Source organism: Cnephaeus nilssonii, assembly GCF_951640355.1.
Source record: "Cnephaeus nilssonii genome assembly, chromosome: 24".
Taxonomy (NCBI): domain Eukaryota; kingdom Metazoa; phylum Chordata; class Mammalia; order Chiroptera; family Vespertilionidae; genus Cnephaeus; species Cnephaeus nilssonii.
This window is the reverse complement of record NC_137095.1, coordinates 14,134,488-14,157,898: the sequence shown is the minus strand read 5'-3', so window position 1 is coordinate 14,157,898 and position 23,411 is coordinate 14,134,488. Positions and strand designations below refer to the sequence as shown.

Here is a 23,411-nt window from a genome sequence, read left to right as displayed (position 1 = left end):
GAATAGAGATAGATAAATAGATAAGTAAATAGATACATAGATAGATACATAGATAAATACATAGGTGGATATATAAATACATAGATACATGGATACATAGTTGATACATAAACACATAGATACATATGTACATAGATACATAAATACATAGATAATAGGTATACAGTTACATAAATACATACATAGATAATTACATAGGTATATACGTAGATACATAGACACATAAATACACACATAGATAGATACATAGACATATAGATAGATACATAGCTACGTCGGTAGACACGTAGATAGATACAAAGACACACCCGTAGATGGTACACAGATGTGCAGGCCTGCCCCTCATGCCCGGGGGGCATGTTTGAACGTGGTGTGGGATGGGGAAGGAGGTTTCCCAGGCTTTCCTTCAGCCTGAGGCCGGCTGGGCGTCCCCGCGGCAGGCGGATGCCGGGAGGGCCCGCTGTCGCTGAGCCTGTCCAAGTCCCGAATCTCGTGCCATCGCCGCTGTGGAGAGCGGTCCCTGCGGCCCTCGGTGTTTAATGTGAAGGCCGCTCGTGCACATGTCGTTCTCTCTCCGGGAACAGCATTCTTCGAGGCTTCACGTCGGCCCTGCAGTCCCGATTTTGATGGTTTGGCTGTAAAACGGCAGAATCGCTGGATAAAGGGCCAGCTTCCCCCGGGTCCCCCTCGAGAGGTGTTCTAGGAAAGTCAGAGGGCTCAGTCCAAGACACTGTTCAGTGTGGAAAATATTTTTAAAGTTCCTTTTTGTTGCCAAACAGTTGGGATTATTTTGAATAAGAAAGCATTCAGCTCATTCTTAATGAATGAAAAGTCTGCCTGCGCTGTTCGAAAGCGAAGCTTGCTTTTCAGACAGACCCTGGCGTGTGCCCATTGAAAGACCTGCGTGTTGAACCCACCCTTGGTGATATCTTAAGAAAAGAAGACAATTTAAATTGTCTTAAAATATATTTGTATTGATTTCAGAGCGGCAGGGAGAGGAAGAGAGAGAGATAGAAACATCAGTGATGAGAGAGAATCATGGGTCGGCTGCCTCCTGCACGCCCCCTACTGGGGATTCAGCCCGCAACCCGGGCATGTGCCCTGACTGGGGATCAAACCGTGACCTCCTGGTTCATAGGTCAACGCTCAACCACTGAGCCACGCCGACCAGGCCAAGAGTTTAAAAATTTTGCTTGGTTTTTATTTTACTTATATGGACTTAGGTTTGTAAGTTTAACATCCCAGGGACCTTTTTCGGGGAGGGGGGTACTCATTGCAGGGGTAGGGGCAGGTAGTGGTTGCTCTCCCCTCCCCCGCCTCCCAGGAGCCGTAGGGCCTTAATCACCTGGGTCTTGATCCAAACAAGATTTATACTTTAATCAGATCAAAACCATAAATTTTCCATTTGGATTCTTTCTTATATGGAAGAAACACAAATGCCTCTTTCCCAAAATACCCCAGCCCGACATTATCAGCTGTCAGCATCGGATTCAAGAGCACCCTCTCGGGGAGCGTGAGCCAGCGGAGACGAGATTTATAGAGGCGTCTCCGTCTCCGTCTCCGTCTCCGTCTGTCTGTCTGTCTATGTGCCCCATCACGCCCGGGCCTCCCCCTGAAACCCCATCCGCACCCACCCGGCTCCCGCAGGCTCAGCCCAGGCTTGAGCCGAGTGCTTCTTTCTTTCTTATTTCTTTTAAAATATATTCTTATTGATTTCAGAGAGGAAGGGAGAGGGAGAGAGAGAGAAACATCACTGATGAGAGAGAATCATCCACCGGCTGCCTCCTGCACGCCCCCTACTGGGGATCGAGCCCACCACTCGGGCATGTGCCCTGACCGGGAATGGAACCGTGACTTCCTGGTTCATAGGTCGATGCTCAACCACCGAGCCACGCCGGCCGGGCCCAAACATATTTCTACCACGTTGCCCCGTGCCGAAGCCCCTCTGACATTTCTCCCCCCCCCCGGAAACACTGGGGTTCAGGTTTCTCCGGGGGAGATTGTTTATTGACGGCGTTGCCTGGTTCAGCCAGCCCGGCCGGTCTTTCACTCGCTGCTCTCCAACACTGTTAGAACGAGGCACAGATGTCGAGAAGGAAGGAAAGGGGGCTGGCCGTCTCCTGCCCTCGGCTTCCAGGCCCCATCCCTGGGTCCGAGGCCAGGAGAGAAACTGGACATTGTCCCCCAGGTCCCGGGAAAGGGACGAGGAACGAGGAAGAGGGTCCGACAAAGCAGAGAGTCGGGCAGAAGTGGGGAGGAGGCTCTTGGTTGAAGAAGGAGCCGGGGGGGGGGGGGGTGGTGGTGGTGGTGGATGCGGGTGCCACAGAGGAGCCAGGAGTCAAATGGTGAGAACGGAGTTGATGAAATGATGGGGGGACCGTGGCCACTCGGAAGAACAGGGGACCACCCCTCAGCACAGTCACCCAGGGCTCCCTGCAGCCGCCCGCCTACCCGGGCCACCCTGTGGGCAGAGCCCGCCTTAGCCTGACCCCTGGTGTCCCCGCTCACCCCACAGGCAGGGTCACAAACACACGTGCTCCCCCGAGTGACGCCACGGCCAGTGGATTTCTGCTAAAACAAGCAGGTCGACCTCAGTCTCCAAAAGCAAAAGAAAACCCACTGGGACTTCAGACAGAGCCAAACCGTGTCCCTCGGGAAAATAAAGCTAGCCAGCGTTTGGGGTCAATGCTAAGGGCAGAAATGCAAAGAAGGCCGTGTGTCCTTCCTGTGCATTCTTGCAGAAGTCAGCTTTGGTGTAGCTGAAGAACATCCCTGTTATCGTCCCCTTGTTTTAGGTAAATCAAGCAAATATGGAAAAGGAAGTTAGGGCCCGGCCGATGTGGCTCAGTGGTTGTGCGTTGACCTATGAACCAGGAAGTCCCGGTTCGATTCCCAGTCAGGGCACATGCCCGGGTTGCAGGCTCGGTTCCCAGTGAGGGGCGTGCAGGAGGCAGCCGATCCATGATTCTCTGTCTGCTGTCATCATGGATGTTTCTCTTTCCCTCTCTCTTCCTCTCTGAAATCAATAAAAATATATTTAAAAAAAAAAAAAACAAAAAAAGAAGAAGCCTGGCCCCCGGCCTCTACATCCTCAGCACCGGGCCTGGGCCTGGCGGGACTCCCTGGGCGTGGGGGGCTGGCAGGGTGCCGGCCCGGCTTCAGCGCCAGCCGTGTTTTGCAGTGCTCCGCCAGCTGCGGCCCCGGCACGCGGAAGCGCACCGTGACCTGCACCAACTCCCAGGGCAAGTGCGACGCGTCCACCCGGCCGCGAGCCGAGGAGGCGTGCGAGGACTACTCCGGCTGCTACGCGTGGAGGACCGGGGACTGGTCCACGGTGAGCCCGGCGCCCGCTCCCCTCCGCCCCGTGGTCCCTGCGTGACCAGGCAGACCCGCTTCCTTCCCAAACGCGGCGCCCGCCGGGGACCCCACGCGTGTGCCCTGTCCCACCTCGCGCTGGTGGCTTTCGACAGTCCTGCCACAGAACTCTCACCAATGCTTTTATTTATTTACTTACGTATGTATGCATTTATTCCTTATTGATGTCAGAGAGGAAGGGAGAGGGAGAGAGAGAAACATCCATGATGAGAGGGAATCATGGATCGGCTGCCTCCTGCACGCCCCCCACTGGGGATCCAGCCCACAACCCGGGCCTGTGCCCTGACCGGGAATCGAACCGTGACCTCCTGGTTCATAGGTCCACGCTCAACCCCTGAGCCACACGGGCCGGGCCCTGATTGTTTCCTGATCAGAACTCAAACTGGTGGCCGCCGTCTCCCGGGGAGGGCCCGAGGTGCCCGACGGGTCGCTGAGGACGGGTCACTGAGGACGTAGCAGGGCCGTGCCCTGTCTGACAGGCAGACGGGCATCGTCCGGAGGCCCGCGTGCAGGTGTGGGTGGGAAGGAAGCGGCAGAGGCCACACGCAGCCCGGAGAGCGGCTCCCGGGGCCACGGGGGGCCGGCAGGAAGCAGAGTGAGGTGCGGGCAGCTCCGGCCTGGCGGCGCCGGGCTCTGCTCCTCGCTGCTGTGTGCCCTGCACCTCCCGCCCCAGGCCGCCCTGTCCCTGGGGTAGAAGCTCAAGGAGGCTCTAACGCGGGTGCAGGGGGTTGGAACTGTCCTGGCGGCGAGGTCAGGTACCAGACTGGAGAGACGGGAGAGTGCCCCCTGCGAGCCCCATGCTCCCGGCTCCCTGCTCGCCAGCCGGAATCCAGGGCTCTGGGAAGACCAGCCTGCCATCTGGGGGCGCCCCAGCTCTCTGCTTCCCCAGCTGCCATGTCCCAGCCAGAGTCTGCCAGTCAGAGAGACCGGGGGTGGGGAGGATGGATGGCTGTGGTGGGGGGTGTAGGTGGGTTTGTGTGTGTGTGTGTATGTGTGTGTGTATGTGTGTGTGTGTATGGCTGTGTATGTGTGTGTGTGTGTTGGGGGTGTGGGGGGCTGTGTGTGTATGTGTATAGGTGTGTGAGTTGCACTGTGTGTGTGTGTGTGTAGGTGTGTGTGTAGGTGTGTGTGTTGGGTTGTGTGTGGTGTGTGTGTAGGTATGTGTTGCTGGTATGTTGGGTGTGTGTGTAGGTGTGTGTGTGTGTAGGTGTGTGTTGGGTGTGTGTGTGTGTTTGTGTAGGTGTGTGAGGGGTGTAGGGGGCTGTGTGGGTGTGTGTGTGGGAGGTGTGGGGGGCTGTGTGTGTAGGTGTGTGTGTGTTGGTAGTGTGTTGGGTGTGTGTGTGTAGGTGTATGGGGGGATGGGGGGCTGTATGTGTGTGTGTGTAGGTGTGTGTTGGGTGTGTAGGTGTGTTTGTATGTAGGTGTGTGTTGGGTGTGGGGGGGAGGTGTGTGGGGAATGTGGGGGGCTGTGTGTGTATGTGTAGATGTGTGTTGGGTGTGTAGGTGTATGTAGGTCTGTGTTGGGTGTGTGTGTGTGTGTGTGTGTGTGTGTATGTGTGTTGGAGGTGTGTGTGGGGGATGTGGGGGGCTGTGTGTGGGGGGGGGGGCGGATGTCTAAGATAGCATCTGCTGCCTCGAGCCTGGAGCCAGGACGGGGGATTTTCATTCTTGCTTAACCTGCTGGCTCAGGTCCCAACAGCTTCCGAGGCCTGTGGCGGGTGCTCATGCCAAGTTGGGGGGCGATCTGTCACACATGCTTTGACATTTTCCCAGGCAAGTGCCTTTCAGGCACAAACAGAAGGAGTTACTGTGGGGTATTCTCTCCCCCCATCTCTCCCTATTTCTCTCTCTCTCCCTCTCTCTCCTTTCCCCCTCCCTTCTCTCTCCCCACCTCCCTCCTTCTCTCCCCCTCCCTCCTTCCCTCTCCCCACCTCCCTTCCTTTCTCTTTCTCTCATTCTTTGTTACCCAAACCTGCCCCAGGCAGACCTGCCCCTCCGAGAATGGCCCAGTGACCACATCGGGGTGATGCTGGGCAGTGAGGGTCCACCGCGCATCCTGTCACCCTCACCCAGTCCCCTGCTCCCCCAGAGCCCGGAACCCGGCTCACGCACACACAGCTGTGACATTCCTGCAGCGGGTCCCTCTTCCGAGACTTTTACACCCTCCTTTCACTAATTCTCAAAGCATCCCTCGGGGACCTGGGGTTCTGTATAGTCGTGACTTTACGTGCAGGAGAGACGGGGGGGGGGGGGGGGGAGCAGCGACGTCGCGCCCTGGTGGAGCCTGTCGTTAGGGTCTGGCCTCCTGTGATGACAGAGACCTGGTCCCTCCCAGCTGGGGGTGTGGCTGGGAGGAGTGGGGGCCTCAGGGCGGGCAGGCCCGGGTGGGAGACCCCGTCACGCAGGCCCTGAGGCTCACATTCTGCCCCCGGAGACACCATTCATGCATTTGGTGCATGTTTATAGATCTATGCTCAACCACTAAGCCACACTGGCTGGGCAACAGTTATTTTATTTCAATACTAGAGGCCCAGTGCACGAAATTCATGCACAGGTAGGGATCCTAGGCCTGGCCAGCGATCAGGGCCGATCGGAGCCTTCCTTCCGGCTGCCGGCCGGGGGCCTTCCTTCATTCCACGCCGCCACCTGGTGGTCAGCACACATCATAGCGAGCGGTCGAACTCCCGGTCGAACTCCCGAGGAGACACTGCATATCAGCCTTTTATATATCTATAGATTTCTATATAGAGATTGCTTTTCCTGAGAGCTCACACCCCAAGTGTCTTTGGCGCCCCCTCCTGGCTGGGGCAGGGCCCCCAGGCAGGGTGGCAGGTCAGCAGGCCTTGTGGCTGGGGAGGGAGCGTGAGGGGCTGGCACCGCCTTCCAGCCCCAGGCAAGGAGCTGTTGGGGCGGATGTCGGGCCTCTCCCTTGCCGCTCAGTTTCCTGGGTCTGGGGAGCCCCGTGAAATGTTCGTGTAACGAGCGACTGGAGAAAACCGCCCGGCAGGGAAGGAGGGCTTCAGACAAGACCAGATCCGTTCCTGTGTCTTTTATGGATCTGTTTGCCTGCGTTTTAAAGCTTGAGAAATGGCTTCCTCCTGTGCTCGGGGCTAAGCCGATGCTATCGGGCCGCGCGGTGGGCGGCCTCCTCGCTGTTCAATTGAAGCCGAGGCCGGTGGGGTGGGGGGGGGGGGTTGGGGGACGGAGATGGAATTCCTTGCCTGCGCCTGTCGTCCTTACTGTGGGGAGCTCAGGTGACAGGAGGAGGCCGTGCACAAGCCGGCCGCACACCTGTCAGGAGCCGTGTCTGTCGTCAGGGCCACCTCGGCCTCGGTGCCCCGCAGGCCAGCTGGCTGAGCTGCGGGGTCAGTAGGTCAGTACCGGCCACACGTGCCTGCAGAGGCCGGGCCAGCCACCTGGGAGCGCTCAGCTATAGGCCAGGGGACACCCCGGCAGTCCTGTCCTCCGCTCTTGGCCCTGTGCCTGCTTTTGTTCATAACAATAGCGCTGCTCGCCCTCGCTGGTCTGGCTCAGTGGCTAGAGCGTCAGCCTGCGGGGTGAAGGTCCCGGATTTGATTCCGGTCAAGGGCACATGCCCGGGTTGCAGGCTCCATCCCCAGTAGGGGGCGTGCAGGAGGCAGTCAGTCCCCTCTTGTCCGCCCCACACTGGGGATCGAGTCTGCAGCCCGGGCATGTGCCCTGACCGGGAACCGAACCTGGTTGGTAGGTGGCAGCTGAGTTTTACGACGGCCCCTGATCATTTCTGGGCAGAGACCTTGTCCGTTTTGCACTTGGTTTTAACAGCCCCGCAGGACTGAGGCCTCGCCTGGTTTCTCACAGGCCCGGCGACCACACCTGCAAAAGACATGGGGACCCTTGCTGGTACTCCTGGCCAGGAGTGACTCAGCCAGGCCCACTGCCCGGCTGCCAGGGCCCGGCTCCCTGGTGGCAGGGGGCACCGTGGGGGTGAGGCAGGCATACTGCGGGCGGCTTCTTCGTGAGCCAGTGCTGTCTCCTAGGGACTTGGAAACCCAGCTGCCACCTGTCCCCTATCCCTCCAAGAAGGGCCTGGACAGATACCTAGCTCTTGCCCGACGGTGTGGCTCAGTGATTGAGCAACACCCTGTGAACCAGCAGGTCCCGCTCCGATTCCAGGTGAGGGCTCCATCCCCAGTAGGGGGCGTGTGGGAGGCAGCTGATCCATGATTCTCAACATGGATGTTTTTATCTCTCCTTTCCCTTTCTCTCAGAAGTCAATAAACATTTTTTTTAAAGCCCTAGCTGGTTTGGCTCAGTGGATAGAGCTTCGGCCTGCAGACTGAAGGGTCCCAGGTTCGATTCTGGTCCAGGTCACGTATCTGGATTGCAGGCTCCATCCCTGGCCCTGGTCTGGGCACATACGGGAGGCAACCAGTCAGTGTGCCTCTCTCACTTCGACATTTCTCTCTCTCTCTGCCCCCTTCCCTCCCTCCCTTCCACTCTCTCTAGAAGTCACGGGGAAAGTATCCTTGGGTGAGGACTAACAACAAAAGAGAACCTGGCTCTTCCTCGGGGCGTGTCTCCGGCAGCAGGTGGTGCCAGGCCTCGGGTGCGAGTCCAGACCTAAGGAGGAAAGGGATGGTGTTGGTGCTGCCGGGTCCCTCTCTCTCCTCACTGGTCTGGTTTGTGCCAAATGGTCACAGAAACAAGGCCCCGAGCACATGGAAACCCCGTTTTCTCAGGCAGCAGGGTTTTAATTTTATTTTATGACCAATTTAGACATAAACGTCTTTAATAGCATAGGCGGGCTCGTCAAACGCCTGCTGAAAGCCCGTAACTCATTCATGTAGTTCCGTGTTCACAATTAAAGTCATAGGTTCATACTAGACATAATGCTGTGTCCGGTCTCGCGTGCACAGTAACGTTGGGCCGGATAAAACTGCCGCTCGTGCGGGGTCAGAGGTCAGAACCGGTGGGAGAGCAGCGCTTCTGTAAGGGGCAGCCTGACCATGGCGGTGTCTGCCTGTGCCCTCATCACCCCCCTTCCTGTGCCGTCTGTGCCGTTTGCCAGGCTGTGCCCGGGCACTGCCAGCTGAGCCCATGGAGTGCCGCCTGTCTTTGAATGTGTTTGTGCTGCTGTCTTTGATGATTCACTCATAAGCCATGGCATCGCCTTGCACTGCGTTGGCATGAGGTGGTCCACGTTGGCACAGGATTGCACCCGTTGGCATCGCCTTGCACTGCATTGGCATCAGCTGGTCCACGTTGGCACAGGATTGCACCTGTTGGCATCACCTTGCACTGCGTTGGCATCAGCTGGTCCACGTTGGCATAGGATTGCACCCGTTGGCATCGCCTTGCACTGCGTTGGCATCAGCTGGTCCACGTTGGCATCACCTTGCACTGCGTTGGCATCAGGTGGTCCACATTGGCATCACCTTGCACTGCGTTGGCATCACGTGGTCCATGGTGGCATAGGATTGCACCTGTTGGCATCACCTTGCACTGCGTTGGCATCAGCTGGTCCACGTTGGCATAGGATTGCACCCGTTGGCATCGCCTTGCACTGCGTTGGCATCAGCTGGTCCACGTTGGCACAGGATTGCACCTGTTGGCATCACCTTGCACTGCGTTGGCATCAGCTGGTCCACGTTGGCATAGGATTGCACCCGTTGGCATCGCCTTGCACTGCGTTGGCATCAGCTGGTCCACGTTGGCATCACCTTGCACTGCGTTGGCATCAGCTGGTCCACGTTGGCACAGGATTGCACCTGTTGGCATCGCCTTGCACTGCGTTGGCATCAGGTGGTCCACGTTGGCACAGGATTGCACCCGTTGGCATCGCCTTGCACTGCGTCGGCATGGCTTTGCTCTGTTGTCACGACTTCGCCCCGTGTTGGCGCGACTCTGCTCCGTGTTGCTGTGTCTGGACGTTGGCATGACTGTGTTCTGTGTTCACAGGACTTCGCTTGGCACCAGGGCCCTGGGCCGGGAGGTGGGGTGTGGAACAGGGCGCACCGCGGGGCCGGGGCTCCCGGAGACAGCCCCCTGGTGTGAGCAGGCCGGGCCCACAGAGGGGTCGCTGGGGGTTTCTGCTTCTTCGGTGACTCAGAAAGACTGGGGCCTCCGCAGCACCATGGTCTGTGCCCCGTTATCCCTCTAAAGTGGAAAACAACAACAAAAACAAGCCTGGCCGCGTGGTTCAGTGACTGAGCGTCCGTCTATGAACCAGGAGGTCACGGTCCAATTCCCAGTCAGGGCACGTGTCCTGGTTGCGGGCTCGATCCCCAGGAGGGGGCGTGCAGGAGGCAGCCGAGCCATAATTCTCTCTCATCATGGATGTTTCTCTCTCTCTCCCTCTCCCTTCCTCTCTGAAATCAATACAAATATTTATTAAAAATAAACCAAAACAAAAGCCCCATGATCCCGCTTGTCCATCAGAAAGGAGAGGAATCCACCTGCCGGGCGCACACAGCCCTTGGGCGCAGAGGGCGCCCACTGGGTCTGCCGGGCGCTTGTGCCTGGTGACGCCTGGGGCAGGCCTGCGGGGAGAGATGAGGCGGGAGGCGGGGGTTCAGGGGCTCAGGCTGCCCTGTCCCCGCAGTGCTCCTCCACCTGCGGGAAGGGCCTGCAGTCCCGTGTGGTGCAGTGCATGCACAAGGTCACCGGGCGCCATGGCAACGAGTGCCCCGCCCTCTCGAAGCCCGCCGCCTACAGGCAGTGCCACCTGGAGGTCTGCAACGACAAGATCAACGTGAACACCATCACCTCCCCACGCCTGGGTGAGTGCCCTGTCCCCTCGCCAATGCGTCCCACTGGGCGGGGGGCGGGGGGGGGGCGGTCCATGAGCCAGGAAGCTCCTTCCTTGGTCTTATCTGAGCCCCGGGGAGGCCGACATGGGTCACCGCTGTAGCAGATCGGAGGTGGAATTTCAGTCCTTGTCATGAGAAAGCCCTTTGCTAATGTCTGTCTCAAACCCAGTGTCCCACTGACCCCCTGCCAACCCCTGGGGAGGGCGAGGGAATTCCTCCCAATGTTTTAGGGTTCCTGTGTGGGCGGGGCAAAGGGAGGCGCTTTCTTCTGCAAACGAAGGCCTTGGGGGCGTCATTTGTGAATCCCTGGGGACGTCCATCCGCACGGGCTGTTCCTCAAGCCGCGCTCCAGAAGACGGGTGTTAGCGGGTTTGGTCTTTCGTTCTACGGGGACCTTCTGTGTGAGCCGCTCGGCCCCGCGGGCTCCCAGCTCGGCCGTTAGCGGGCATGGCCCGGGCAGCAGGGGCGCAGGGCGAGACCCACTGAACACTGCTCCGATGGCGCCTGCACAGAGTTCCTGCTCGTCCAAATGGAAGTCCCCAGGGCATATTTCCCACCCACAGCTTTCCTACCGCTTGGCATGGCACCGGAACGAAGGGCGTTGCTATGTGGCTGCACTGGGTGGGGGCGAGGGGGCGCGAGCTCGTAGAGGTGCACCCCAGGCTGTTGCATGCACAGGCTCCTCGGGGTCCCCCAGGGATGTCCCTCGGGCAGGACCTCCTCTCTGCAGAACCATGACCCTGAAGGCGACCCGGGCCCCTTGCTTGCGCTGTGACCTTGTGCTGTGTGGGCCCTTTGATCTTCAGCGCCCCGTGTCCTTGTGTTTCACAAATGCCCATAGCAACGAGGTCTCCTGCCACAAAATAACAGTAAGCGCCACTTAGCTCAGAAGCAGGGTGGCCAGTGCCCCCATCCCAAGGAGGCAGCCAGGCCACCAGACTCGGCCACGTGGTCACGTTGGGCACAGGGGTGTGTCCCCCGTAGAAGAGAGCAGCAGCCACAGTGTCCCCAGCAGGGGACATACCTCCTCAGTCTCCGCCAGGCTCCACGGGGCAACGGTAAGGGCGGCCCAGCGTGGGTCGGGCCACAGGCCACCTCCGGGCATGCGTCACGGTGACCCCATGCCATCTGTAACCCCCAGGCTTTCTCTCTCCACTGTCCCCGTAGCTGCCCTGACGTATAAATGCACGCGGGACCAGTGGACCGTGTACTGTCGGGTCATCCGGGAAAAGAACCTTTGCCAGGACATGCGGTGGTACCAGCGTTGCTGCCAGACGTGCAGGGACTTCTACGCCAACAAGATGCGCCGGCCACTGCCCCCGCCCTCACCAAGCTCATGACACATGCTCCCACGGTCCCGCCACACTCCGGTGTGAGGTCTTGAGTTCCTGACTCCAGGGCCAGCTGAACACCCACCCACCTGAGGGCACAGCAGTCCTGCAGCCAGGATCCTCCAAAGCACAGCGCCCCTCCCCCACAGGCCGTCCCAAGAATCCAATCCCCGTAGAACTCAAGTGTGGACTTGACCTTTGTCCTTAGTGCTTTTATACTTAATATATTGTTCAGAGCCACTGGATGGCTGTCTACAGTAAGGGAGAAATAGGCCTGAACCACAGAATCGGCACAGTCTCGAAGGTCCCCTGGGCCTCAACGGGGGCACCTCTGACAGCCGACAACAGAGCAAGACGTCATGGCCGCCTCTGCCTCGGCGCTCTTCTGTCGGCTGAATTCCTGGTGCTTCGCGTGTCCCGGGGCGGGATAGCCAAAATGAGGCCGTGGACATTAACTCGGGCTTTATTCTGAAAGCCAGCGGCACCCTGGGTGGAAGGACAGATGCCGGCGGCCTCTCCGGAGGGGCCTGGCCACAACACAGGAACTTGGCCGTCCGCCCAGCGCTGAGAGCAGGTTCTCTGGACCCTGGGCCTGGCCTGGAGGACTTCCCTCTGCGAGGCTGGGTCTGCGTGAACCAATGGGAGACCGGGGCCACGTCGAATCGCCTCAGCTGTGTCGGGGAGAAGATTCTGGAAGGGTTTAGGTTTGGGGAGGTGTTTCGTTGTCAGATCTCTGCTGTCCACCCAGGGAAATGGAAGACCCTCTCTTCCCGGTGCTGTGAGCAGCTCTGGGATCGCTTCCTGGCAGACGGGGAGCTCAGGACAGCTTCGTCAGGGTTGTGGGGGCTTCCCTCTGCCTTCCGGAGCCCTCTACTTTACTTTGTTTGGGGGTGGGGCCCTCCATTCTAGCCAGGACTTCATAAACTTGGCACCTTGTGGATGGCTTCCCAGTGACCTTGGCCATCTGTCTGAAGTTGATTATCTCCAGAACCTCAGAAGATTCAAGCTCAGGCCTGGCCGCCTCGTCCATCGCAGGCGGGTTTCCTCCAGGGGGCGCTCCGCCTAGTGGGCCAGGATCTGTGGAGGAGAGCCGCCTGGCCGGGACCAGGGACCACTGCCCGGCCCTCCAGCCTTCCTGTAGCGCAGACCTTGTCATGCTGTCCCTGTTGACCATCTTCCCAGTGGGGCAAGAAGGACACTCAGAAAGGCATGAAGAGGGTCTTTCTCACCTTCAGTCCCTTCGCCCCTCAAAACAGAGCTGTGCCCTCCCAGGAGCCTGGGGAGGTGACCCCTCTGAGGGCACAGACGAGTCCTGACAACAGGGCGCAACAGTCGTGCAGCCAGGATCCTCCAACCCACAGCACTGCTCGCGCACAAGCCTCTCACTTCCCGGGAGCTGGGAGGAAGGGACCCCAGCCTGGGAACTGGGGCCCTGGATGCCAGGAGGTCCGTTTCCCTGAGCAGCATGGTGGCAGTTGGATGGGTGCTCATGTTCAAGGACTTTGCCATGAGGACCCCACCATCTCCTCCGTCACCCCAGAGGGTGTCCATGGGGTCTTCTCCAGGTGCTTCACTTATTGGTGCTGTGTCTGTGACCTGTGTTTGTGTTGTGGATGTCACGACGTTCAGGTCAGCTTCAATCACAATGACAAACAACAAATCCCTCTGCTCTCTCAAGCCTGCTCCGGGGATGGGGGAAGTGGAGAGGGGTGGCCGGGACTTGATGCAGCCCCTCGGCCCCCGCCCCCACCCCCAACCCCTGGAATCAAAGATGAGTGTGGAGAAACCTCCTTTGGTGCTCAGTGCCCGGTGCTCTGCAGAGAGAAAGGACAGAATGCCAGGATGGAGCTGCCCACCTTCTCATGTCACACACCCCCCGCCCCCAGCTCTTGTACCCACAAAGTTCTTAAATCTTGTGGCACTAGGATTTCGTTTTTCCTCAGCCCCAAATGTTCTGTAGTTCATCACAGATGGACAGAGCTGGGGGGCAGGAGAGTTGGGGGTGTGTGTCAGCTAAGGAAGCCGGGGCAGCTTAGCTTGCACGCCTGCGTGGGCCGTGGCCTGGGCTCCTAGCTGAGCCCTTTCCCTGTCGCCTCTGAATCAAGTGCACGCCCCTGGCAAGGGCCTCACCCACTCCGAGTGCAAGCGCTGACGCGGTTGTTATCAAACACCCATTGCTTCCCAAGGTGCCTTTCACTCACGCGGGCGCTGGCGATCGGAAATTCACCGGCAAGGACTGACCTCGGCGCATTCCTCGCCCCACTTTGTTCAGAGGACACGGACGCCCTGTGATGGCCACAGCGCAGCGCTGTGTCTTTATGGTCAACAACGCCCTGTACTGTCCCTGTGCGGCCGCACACATGCGTGGCTAACTACCGTCTTAGGATCTCATGGTGCTATTCTTTTTAAAATATATTTTTATTGATTTCAGAGAGGGAGGGAGGGAGAGGGGGTGAGAGATAGAAGCATCAATGATGAGAGAGAATCATTGATCGGCCTCCTGCGCGCCCCTTACTGGGGATCGAGCCTGACCAGGAATCGAACCGTGACCTCCTGGTTCATAGGTTGACGCTCAACCCCCGGGCCACACCGGCCGGGCTCATGGTGCTATTTTCATTGGTGCAGATGCAACCCTCTCGGCTGACCATGGCGTGGCCATCTCTGCACACGGGACGATCTCAGTGGCAGTAAGAGCGTGTCTCTGTTCTCTCCGGAGTCCGATGTATATAGTCCCCACTAGCTAACTCACATTGCGTACTGTACCCGGGCTGTTCTGTTTGACTTTTCTGGTGCTGGTTTCCGAAAGAAGAAGAAGCGGGGAGGGGGAGAAATACAACAGAAGACACACATTGGACACACTGTGCGTGAAAGATCTGTCATTTCGTTGGAAGCGAGCTGAGTCTGTTCAATAAAACGTTTTTCCTCTAACAGTCGTAAGCTGTCTGTGCAGCACGAGACAAAAGCGAGCCGTCGCAGGCTGAGAGAGAGCGGCCGTGCCCCTTCCTCCGGGGAAGTCGGGGGGCTTGTCTGCAGGGAGCTGGGGGCTGCCGGCCAGCTGTGGACAGTGTCAGGGGGCGCTGGCCCATGCGGGTCTGGCTGTGTCTCCCCCAGCGAGCAAGTGCTAACCAACCACTCCGTCCTGGGCCTCCTCCCTGTGTGGTTGCAAAACCCTGGGTGGGGCCCAGCTGGCGTGGCTCAGTGGTGGAGCGTCAACCTATGAACCAGGTCACGGTTCGATTCCCGGTCAAGGCACATGCCCGGGTGTGGGCTCCATCCCCAGTGTGGGCATGCAGGAGGCAGCCAATCGGTGATTCTCTCTCATCATTAATGTTCCTTTCTTTTTAATATTTATTTTATTGACTTCAGAGATGAAGAAAGAGAGGGGCGGGGAGAGGAAGACATCAATGATGCAAGTGAACCATCAATGGGCTGCCTTCTGCACACCCCCTACTGGGGGTCAGGCCTGCAGCCCGGGCACGTGCCCTGACCGGGAATTGAACCATGACCTCCTGGTTCCTAGGTCCACACTCAACCACTGAGCCACACCGGCCGGGCTATCCTTTGTATCATGACTCCTGTTAAATGGCCATTTTACAGTGTGAGTTCGTAAACATTTGTTGTTGTTGTCCTCACCAGAGGATCTTTTTCCATTGGTTTATTTTTTAGACCAGTGGTTGGCAAACTCATTAGTCCACAGAGCCAAATATCAACAGGACAACGATTGACATTTCTTTGGAGAGCCAAATTTTTTAAACTTAAACTTCTTCTAACGCCACTTCTTCAAAATAGACTCGCCCAGGCCGTGGAATTTTGTGGGAGAGCCACACTCAAGGGGCCAAAGAGCCGCATGTGGCTCGTGAGCCGTGGTTTGCCAACCACTGTTTTAGAGAAAGTGGAAGGGAGGGGGAGAGACACAGAAACATCGATGTGAGAGAGACACATCGATTGGTTGCCTCCCGCACGCGCCCCAACCAGAGCCCAGGATTGAGCCTCCAACAAAGGTACATGCCCTTGACCAGAATCAAATCCAGGACCCGTCAGTCTGCGGGCCGATGCTCTGTCCACTGAGCCAAAGCAGCCAGGGCAGTAAGCATTTATTGAGCCGCGTGGTGGCTGGAGGGTGGCTGGAGGGATAAGTGAGGCACAGTCCCCGTCCTCAGAGAATCATGGCAATATGTGGCCATGCCCTTCTCTTGGCAAACCGTGGCTCTGCCCAAATGTGGAAAAATATTTAAGTCCGCTCAAAACTAACAGGGCTGTTGGCTCCGGAGTCAGGATAAACACACTTCTGCCCGGGGGGAGGGGGTGGGGAGGGATAGGATCTGCTGGCTTTGGGATGGCTGGGACTCAGCAAAGCCAAGTTCTCAACGTTTGAGTACCGCCCTCCCCCCGGCCCCCCCCCCCACACACACACACACAGCAGCCTCCAGTGAACCCTGTGCCTCCCACATCGCCTTGATCGCCCATGTCACATCATAACGTCATCACTGTGCTTTCCAAATGGTCCTGCATTCAGACCGAGCTGCCTGGCCACGCGGATGGACGTGTGTCCGTCCGCACACAGCCGTTTGTAGATATAAGCCGGATTCTCACACACAGCTGTTTTGGGACGTCAGAAGACAAATCTAGTAGGAGCAAATATTTGTAAATGAACAGGAGGTCTTGACACAAAATCGAGTAAATAGGAAAAGGAGCCAGCAAGGCAACTCAGAATTGACCAAGTCACTGAGATGAAAACAAAACCCTGGATAGCCCGGCCGGCGTGGCTCAGTGGTTGGGCATCAACCCACACGTGAACCAGAAGGCCACGGTTCGATTCCCGGGCAGGGCACATGCCCAGGTTGCGAGCTCGATCCCCAGTAGGGGGCAGCCAATCCATGGTTCTCGCATTTTTTTCCTGCTGGGGTCAAGGGCCAGGGTTGATCTACCAAACCATGGACTGAGGCCCTGTCTGCATCTGGGCCTAGGCCATGGCTCCTCTCCTCCAGCAACTGAGATGTGGTAGTGGCTCCTCCAGTGTCTGCCTCCTCCTTGTAGCAATGTGGTTGTGGTTCTGTCCTCGGGTGAGTATCTCCTTGGGGCACCAGGTGGGATGACAGGAAAGCAGATGTCTCAGGTATGTCTGGAACAAAACAGGGAGAGATGGCAGCTGGACCCCCATGCAAATGGGCCTGGGCCATCCCCCTGGGAATTTCCTGGCTGTACCCCATGGAGGCTCCCTTTATCCAGCAGACCTCCTCAACCCCTCCAAGAGACCCCCAAAACTTTATGACATTCCCAACCCCTCATTCGGATGCTGGAAAGCTGGTGTCCCAGAGAGAGCAAACTCTGGTATCTTGTCTTATAAGGACACTAATCCTCTTGGATCAGGGCCCCACCCCTATGACCTCATTTAACCTTCTTTAACTCCTTACAGACCCTGTCTCCAAATACAGTAACACTGTGGCTTAGCACTGCAACATTGACCAGAGGGGCTCAGTTCAGTCCCTAGCAGGCTGCCTGGGTGCTTTGTTGGCAGCACAAAGGGGAGGTGAGTGCCCCAGGATGCCCTGTGTTCCAATAAGTGGGCTCTCTGAGAGGGAGCCAGTAGAGGGGGCCTGGGTCGCCATCCGAGAAGACTGTGTTCAGAGGGGACCACAGCCAGGGTCCAGCCGTGATCAGCCAGGATCCCAGGAGCTGCAGGAGCCTCGGCCACCGTGGAGGGAAGCGTGTCACCCACATCAGCCTTCCAGGTGAGAGCTCCCAGCACATGACGGGGTGGGTGGGGGGTGTCTCCAAACAGCCTATGGAAGGGCTGGAGGGATGCCTGTACCCTATAGCAGCTGGCAGGTCAGAACATCCGTGCTCCCCTTTCCTGTCCACCCTGCCCAAGAGCAAGAAGGAGGGACCCCTTCTCCAAGCAGGGTTCCCCCTTAAGCCAAAGAAGGAGCAGTGGTCTCAAATTTAAATAAGTTCAGAGTTTGACCCGACCAGCGTGGCTCAGTGATTGAGCATTGACCTTTGAACCAGGAGGTCACGGATCAGGGCACATGCCCGGGTTGTGTGCTGGATCCCCAGTAGGGGGCATGCAGGAGGCAGCCGATCCATGATTCTCTCTCATCATTGATGTTTCCATCTCTCTTTCCCTTCTGCTCCGAAACCAATATATATAGAATATATGTAAATATATTTTTATATGATATATATAAAATATATATGTATATATACTGGTAAATTTTTAAAGTAAGTTCAGAGTTTAGATCATTAAATGGAACTAGTTATTACTGGAGAGAGATCATAGATTGCAACTGAAATTGACCTGAGGCAGTGACCAGTGAATTGCTTTTCTTGCCCAGCAGAGACCAGGAAATTCACGGGCCGCCGTTTTCATCCCCGGACAGGGGAGACCCGGCCCCGCGGAGTGGATTTACAGGAAAAGCGAGCGGAGCAAGAAGGCGGTTCCCGAGCCTCCGCACCCCAGGATTTTGTGTGCTCGACGCCGCAGGTACGCAGCCTTCTTGTCTTCCAGTGCACAGCCGTGCATGCTCATGTCCACCAGGCACCCAAGGCAGAGCTGGTCACCGTTGGTGCGAGAGATGGTAGCTGGCATTATTCTTGCTCATGACAATAATAGTAGCTGGACCAATAGCATTAGGAAGCATCTTAATTGAGCGTCGGCCCATGAACCTGGAGGTCACTGTTAGATTCCTGGTCAGGGCACCGTGTTGTGGCTCGATCCCCAGTGTGGGGCATGCAGGAGGCAGCCAATCAGTGATTCTCTCTCATCATCGGTGTTTCTATCTCTCTCTCCCTCTCCCTTCCTCTCTCTAAAATCAATAAAAATAGTTCGGCCGGCATGGCTCAGTGGTTGAGCATTGACCTATGAGCCAGGAGGTCACGGTTCGATTCTGGTCAGGGCACATGACCGGGTTGCAGGCTCGATCCCCAGTGGGGGACGTGCAGGAGGCAGCCAATCAGTGATTCTCTCTCACCATTGATGTATCTATCTCTCGCTTCCTCTCTGAAATCAATAAAAATATTTTTTAAACATTGAGGGGATGTGCTTGACAGAGGACACAAGCATCTTATCCATGATTAAAGAGGAATAATAATAAAATCAATAATATATATAAATATATATTAAAAGCACCTTAGCAGTATGCAACTCCAAGCTTGCTTTGCGTCTTGCTCCACTAAAGCTGACACTCAGGTTGAGGTCGGTTTCCAGTCCTATGGGGCTCTGAGGACCCACGTCCCCAACTGCAGGGAAATCTGGCCCCTGGCCCCAGCCTCATACAACATTGGAATTTTATGTGGAAATCTTAAACCTCTCCTTTCTCGTTTGCTCTCCACGTGGAGCTCTGAAAACACACGATGGGCTGGATATGGTTTCTCCCCAGACGCAGGCTGCATACGAATCCCTCTGTTCCAGAACGCTCCGCAGCTGGGCAGCCCTGCAGCCCCTGGGATCCCTAATGGAGCTGGACGAATCCCAAGGACTGGTTAGCACAGTACGTCATCCGCTCATGAATATCACTGAATGAGCTTTGTTTCAGGAAACCTAAACCCTCACCTCCTCGCGCATTCCGCTCTTCATGGTGACACCGCGCCGCGCCGCAAATTAATCATGCGCAGCTCAAGCTCCAATTCATGATTGATTTGTTCTTGAACAATGGCCCTGACTAATGTGGTGCTAATGGGCAGCCCTGGTGGTCTCCTCCGACCAGAAACCCATTACTAAGTCTACCCTGTGTTACGGCATCCCTCCTGGAGCCCAGCCCCTGCCCAAGGGGACAACTGCTTTCTTTTTTATTCTTTTTATTATTGATTTCAGAGAGGAAGGGAGAGGGAGAGAGAGAGAAACACCAATGATGAGAGAGAATCAAGGATCGACTGCCTCCTGCACACCCCCTATTGGGATCGAGCCTGCAACCTGGGCAAGTGCCCTGACGGGGAATCAAATCGTGACCTCCTGGTTCATAGGTCGATGCTCAACCACTGAGCCACACAGGCTGGCACAACTGCTTTCTTGAATGATGGTGACCTCTTTGCAGTAGAGGTAGTAAGGAATGGGGGTGACCTCCATGCAGTAGAGGGAGTAAGGGATGGGGTGACCTCTGCAGTAGAGGGAGTAAGGGATGGGGTGACCTCCTCAGTAGAGGGAGTAAGGGATGGGGTGACCTCTTTGCAGTAGAGGTAGTAAGGAATGGGGGTGACCTCCATGCAGTAGAGGGAGTAAGGGATGGGGTGACCTCTGCTGTAGAGGGAGTAAGGGATGGGGTGACCTCCTCAGTAGAGGGAGTAAGGGATGGGGTGACCTCTGCAGTAGAGGGAGTAAGGGATGGGGTGACCTCCTCAGTAGAGGGAGTAAGGGATGGGGTGACCTCCTCAGTAGAGGGAGTAAGGGATGGGGTGACCTCTGCTGTAGAGGGAGTAAGGGATGGGGTGACCTCCTCAGTAGAGGGAGTAAGGGATGGGGTGACCTCTGCAGTAGAGGGAGTAAGGGATGGGGTGACCTCTGCAGTGGAAGGTGTAAGGACAAGGTAGAGGCTATGCCCCGCCTCCTAGCGACAAGTACAACAGCGGGTGTGTTTGGAAAGTCCGTTTCCCAAGTGGATGGTGTTCCTGTAGCTCAGGAAAGAGGTGCCTTCAGGGTGCTCTTGGGCTTAGGGCCGGGCGACAAGGTGGCCTGTGCCCGGGACTGGGGAGGCGGCAGAGGTCCCTGGTGGCACGGACAGGGTGTGACACTCTCCCAGCCCACAGGGTGCAGTAAGGACGCCTGCGCTGCGGGGAAGGAGACGCGTGAGCGAAGAGGAATGAACGGGAAGCAGAGAGGAGGGCGGCAGGTGACGGGAACCCGCACGGAGCAGCAGAGCGCGGGGCAGGCACCACACAGGTGAGTAACCATCGGAGACGTCTGCTCTGGGATGCAAGGTGGTGCTCTATAGAATGGGTATGCTGAACCCTAACCCCCGATAGGGCTATTGGGGGAGGGGGGGTCCTCATGGTGAGGTGTGTGTGTGTGTGTTATATGCACACACAGAAATGTACATATACATACTTACATATATATGCACATGTGCATGTGTACATATATACATAATATCTATATTATCCTTCTACCAGGTTAGGATGCAGAGGGAAGGTAGTCATTCACACCCAGAAAGAGGGCCCCCTCCCCTCCCCCCCCTCATCCCTGCACTCACACATCCCTCCGGGCACCCTGATCTTGGATGATTGACAGTAGGAAAACCATGAGCTTTGGCATTAAAGAGACAGGACTTGAAATCCAAGCCCGGCCCCTCCCCAGCTGCGTGATCATCTTGAGGGGAAGCCCAAGGCAAGGAGCCAGCGCTCAGCCAGGCTGGATCCAGGGTGACATCACAGTGCCCCCTGCTGGCCGGCACCCGCACCGGTGCCTCCGGCCTCGCTGCCTGCAGAAAAATGCAGGTGCAGTAATTCAGCCTCAAATGACCTCTTCCGTTTTCTAGGTGGTGGTGGTATTTTTATCCACAATGTGGTGCATTCAACCCAAAAAGCCAGCCGTGATATTAAACATCTTTACATGTGCTTAAAGATTACTGCTCATTTTTATGTCTTTTGGGAGCAATGTCTACTCCAATTCTCCGTCCATTTTTAAGTGGGTTGTCTGTCCGTTGTTGAGTTGTGTGAATTCTTCTCTAGTCTGGAGGTTAGACACTTGTCAGAGCTATGATTTTTGAAGATTTTCCTCGACCACATGGGTGGGATGTCCGTTCACTTCCCTGATCATGCTGTTTCACGTGCCGTGTTTTTACCTGCGATGAAATCCGCTTTGTCTGTTTCCTGTGATTGCTTGTGCTTTCCATGTCATCTCCAAGAAAACTCTGCCTCATCCAAGGTCACGCATTTTCAGGCCCACGTTTGCGTCTAAGGATTTTTTAGTTTTAGCTCTTAGATTTATTTATTCATTTTCAGTTAATGTTTTTAAAAAATATATATTTTTATCGATTTCAGAGAAGAAGGGAGAGGGAGGGGGAGATAGAAACATCAATGATGAGAGAGAATCATTGCACGCCCCACACTGGGGATCGAGCCTGCAACCCAGGCATGTGCCCTGACCGGGAATCGAACCTCTGACTTCCTGGTTCATAGGCCAACACTCCACCACTGAGCCACGCAGGCCGGGCTTTAGTTAATGTTTTAATAAGACGTGCAATAGTGATGCACATTTATTTTGTAATGTGAATATTCAGTTGTCCTGTGGGATTTGTGGAAAAGACTGTTTTGATGTCCACTGAATGGTCTTGACCCCCTTGTCCGAAACCATTGCCTTTTAATGTGTGGATTTTTCTGCACGGTCAGTTCTATCCCGTTCCTCTGTATGTCTCTTCTTATGGCAATTGTGATGATTGTTGCTTTGTAGGAAGGTGTGAAATTGGAACTTTTGAGTCCTCCAATCTTGTCCTTGCTTTTCAAAATTGTTTTGGCTCCTCCGGGTCCTTCGAATTTCTGTACGAATGATAAGATCAGCTTGTCGATATCTGTAATAAAAAGATAGTTGGAATCTTGAGAGGTACTAAACTGAGTCTGTAAATCAATCTGGGGAGGATGGCCATCATAATATTAAATTATTATGAATGTGAGATGTCTTTCCATTTATTGGGGTCCTTTTAAATTCCTTAGATTTCAGTATACAAGTTCGCCACTTCTTTTGTTAAATGCCCTCCTAAGTCTGTTCTTCTCTTTTGCTACTATTGTAAGTATAATTATTTCGCAGTCTTATTTTCAGACTGTTCATTGCTATCTGTGGAATATTTCTTTTATGACTCTACCATTCATCAAAGATGTCTTTCAGATATAGAAGTGTGTTCTGTGCGGCCTAGCTTAACTCATCTGTTATCTCTAATCGTTTCTTATGGATTTGGCAGGGGGTTTCTGCATATATTACATCATCTGCAAAAGAGATGGTTTTACTTCTCTATTTCCCATCTAAATGGTTTTTATTTTATTTCCCTGCCTAACTGCCCCAGTCAGATCCTCCACTACAATGTTGAATAGAAGTGACAAGAGCAGATATTCTTGTCTTGTTCCAAATTTTAAGGGGGACGCTTTTAGTCTTTCTTCGTTAAGTATGATGTTAGCTTGGGGGTTTCCATTCATGTCATACCTATATCAGGTTGAGAAAGTTCCCTTCTATTCCTAGTTTGTTGGATGTGTTTATCATGAAAGGATGTTGGATTTGTATTGATTTCAGAAAGAGAGGAAGGGAAAAGGATAGAGAGAAATATCGATGAGAGAGAAACATTGATCAGATGCCCCCTACTGGGGATCAAGCCTGCAATCCAGGCACGAGTCCTGACTCAATATACGCGAACAGAAATATTACGTGTAACGTCCAAGAAGCCTCCCTAAAGGGGGGCGGTGTGCTCCCCTGGGTGCCTGCCACTCCCCTGCGGCTTGGAATGAGGATGTGATGCCTGGCGTTATGGCAGCCGTCTTGGCACATGAGGGCTGAGGACAACAAAAATGGTCTCTGCCAGTTGGGGTTTTCTGCTGTATACAGCTAAACCCAGTCCAGTTAACACAGCCGTTCACAGAGGAGCAAATCTAAGTGATCCACACAAAAAAGGTCCTTAAACTTGTTAGAAGTTAGAAAAATGCAAATTTAAGAAACAGCCTATCACTTTATACCTAGCGGACTGATAAAAATAAGTGCCAATATGGGGTTCTCTGAAAATTGTTGCTGAAATGTGAATTGTTGTGGCATTTGTTTGAAAGCAACCTGGCAACAGCCAGTGAAATTGAACTAACATCCTCTCCAAGCCAGCAGGCCCATGCCTGGGAATGCCTCTCACTCAGAGCGCTAAGAGGATCCATATGTGAAATTGATTTTCATAATATTTTCTGTAACCTAATATATCTAAAATAGTTCCATGTTAGCATGTAACTCATA

The 23,411-nt window shown here is 55.4% G+C and overlaps 1 protein-coding gene across 2 annotated transcripts in view; it reads left to right on the top strand.

Moving 5' to 3' along the window:
• The window catches only part of ADAMTS17 (ADAM metallopeptidase with thrombospondin type 1 motif 17), an 88,109-nt gene extending 73,695 nt beyond the window's left edge, over positions 1 to 14,414 (top strand). For both annotated transcript variants that reach the window (XM_079764018.1, XM_079764017.1), the window contains exons 21-23: positions 3,182 to 3,334; positions 9,959 to 10,136; positions 11,334 to 14,414. In XM_079764018.1, the coding sequence (XP_079620144.1) occupies positions 3,182 to 3,334; positions 9,959 to 10,136; positions 11,334 to 11,506 (504 nt within the window). In that variant the 3' untranslated portion in view covers positions 11,507 to 14,414. The remainder of the gene's footprint in view (positions 1 to 3,181; positions 3,335 to 9,958; positions 10,137 to 11,333) is intronic.
• The last annotated feature ends 8,997 nt before the right edge of the window (positions 14,415 to 23,411 follow it).